Genomic DNA, 1932 nt, shown 5'->3' with positions numbered 1-1932 from the left:
GAAAGAGGGAGGAAAAAAAGAAGACGACCAAGATGAAAACCCTTTCATAAAAAGCAGAAAGTTAACTAGGTCTCCGCCTAAGAAAGATTATGATAATACCGAATTGAAAGAAATGATGATCGCTCTTATGAACGAAGTTAAAGGAGTACGAAAAGACCAGCAGATCTTTCAAGAAGAAATTTGCAATTTAAAAAAAAGAAAATCGTGAGTTGAAGGGAAAGGTAAATTTCCTGGAAAGCAGGATCGAAAAGATGGATAAACAAATTCGGAAACAAAACATTGTGATCAAAGGACACGATTTCAAAGAAAATGAGGAACTGGAAGATGCCACCAACTTTATAGCAAATCAATTGAATTTGAATGTGAAAATAAAAGATGTGCAGAAAATAAGAACCTCTCAAGGGAAACCACCAGTGGCGATAGTAAAAGTAGATACAATGAAGGATAAAGAACTTATTATGAAGAATAAGAGTAAATTAAGAGGAACGCGGTATTTCATTGAAAACGATCTAACCCAAGCTGAAGCCAAACTACAGAAAGAGCTAAGAGATATGGCGAGAGAAGAAATAGGAAAAGGTAATGAAACAAAAGTCGGCTATCAGAAAATATGTATAAACGATGAATGGTGGAAATGGAACCATAGTACCGAAAAACTAGAGAAAATGAAAAAAAAACTGAGTCCACACAGGCAAAGTGGTCAGGAAAATATGGAAACGAATAAAGCGCAGAATAGGATGATGATAGGCAATGGAATGTTATAGGGACTTTTGAAGTAGGAGCACTAAAGAACTTATCAGATACGTTAGAGAAATATGAGATAGATATTGCGGCTATACAAGAAACTAAACAAAAAGGAAATTTTACCATGGATGTGGGAAACTACGTGTTTTTCAACAGTGGAGACAATGAACGTGTATTTGGGGTGGGATTTTTTATAAAGAAAACATTTACCGATTTGGTGATAGATTTTGAGGCAGTCACAAGCAGATTAGGTAAAATAAGAATAAGAGGAAAATATAGAAAAGTAACCCGTATAAATGTGCATGCACCAACAGAAAATACAGACGAAGACGTTAAAGATAGCTTTTATAAACAATTAGAACATATGTTTTACAAAATACACCATCATATGACATAAAAATAATTGTAGGAGATTTGAATGCCAAGATTGGCATGGAGGATGTATACAAAAACTAATAACAGGGGGAAAAAGTAATCATAGAGACAGTAATCTGAATGGAAAAAGAGTAATAGAATTTGCTTTCGAACATAATATGAGAATTATGAGCACTTATTTTGACCACAAAGAAATTCATAAAGGTACCTGGGTATCACCAGATGGACAAACACTAAACCAAATAGATCATTTACTAATAGAAGCCAAACATATGAGAGCCATAAAAGATAGACGAAGTTACAGAGGTGCTGATGCAAATTCGGACCACTTTTTGGTCAAAGTTAAAATGGAGCAAATAATACCCACAATTAATAACACTAGTTGTAAAAAAATAAAACGATATAACGGTGCACTACTTCAGGAGGGAGAAGTTAAGAAAAAATTCAGGCAGCAAATTGAAGAGAAACTAAAAAGCCAGACAACAGTAAATGATATGGAAAGCAGATGGGTACAACTAGAAGAAAAAATTCAAGAAGCAGCCGACTCAGTATTATCAGGAAACAGACAATGTAAACAAACGGACTGGTATGATGAGGATTGTAAGAAAGCCATTAATGACCGAAATAAAGCTAGAATAAATAGCATAATAAGAAATAATGAAGAGAGTAAAAAAGCTTATGCCGCAAAAAGACGGGAAGCAAAAAAGATTTGTAGAAGGAAGAAGCGGTCAAGTTTAGAGCAGAAACTAGTTCGTATTGAAGAAGATTTTTTACATAAACAAGTCAGGAATTTCTACCAAGAAATAAAACTAGACC

The 1932-nt window shown here is 34.2% G+C and overlaps 1 protein-coding gene across 1 annotated transcript; it reads left to right on the top strand.

The window, feature by feature from the left end:
- The first annotated feature begins 251 nt into the window (after positions 1 to 251).
- LOC140450569 (uncharacterized) lies at positions 252 to 761 on the top strand. Its single transcript, XM_072544225.1, has one exon. The coding sequence runs from the start codon at positions 252 to 254 to the stop codon at positions 759 to 761; it is 510 nt and encodes a 169-aa protein (XP_072400326.1).
- Positions 762 to 1932: the final 1171 nt, after the last annotated feature.

The sequence above is a fragment of the Diabrotica undecimpunctata genome, chromosome 9, assembly GCF_040954645.1.
Source record: "Diabrotica undecimpunctata isolate CICGRU chromosome 9, icDiaUnde3, whole genome shotgun sequence".
Taxonomy (NCBI): Eukaryota; Metazoa; Arthropoda; class Insecta; order Coleoptera; family Chrysomelidae; genus Diabrotica; species Diabrotica undecimpunctata.
This window is presented reverse-complemented; position numbering and strand designations above follow the sequence as displayed.

Excerpts from the sequence above, each read along its gene's own strand:
- LOC140450569 (XM_072544225.1), top strand. The coding sequence starts at position 252 with ATGGATAAACAAATTCGGAAACAAAACATTGTGATCAAAGGACACGAT.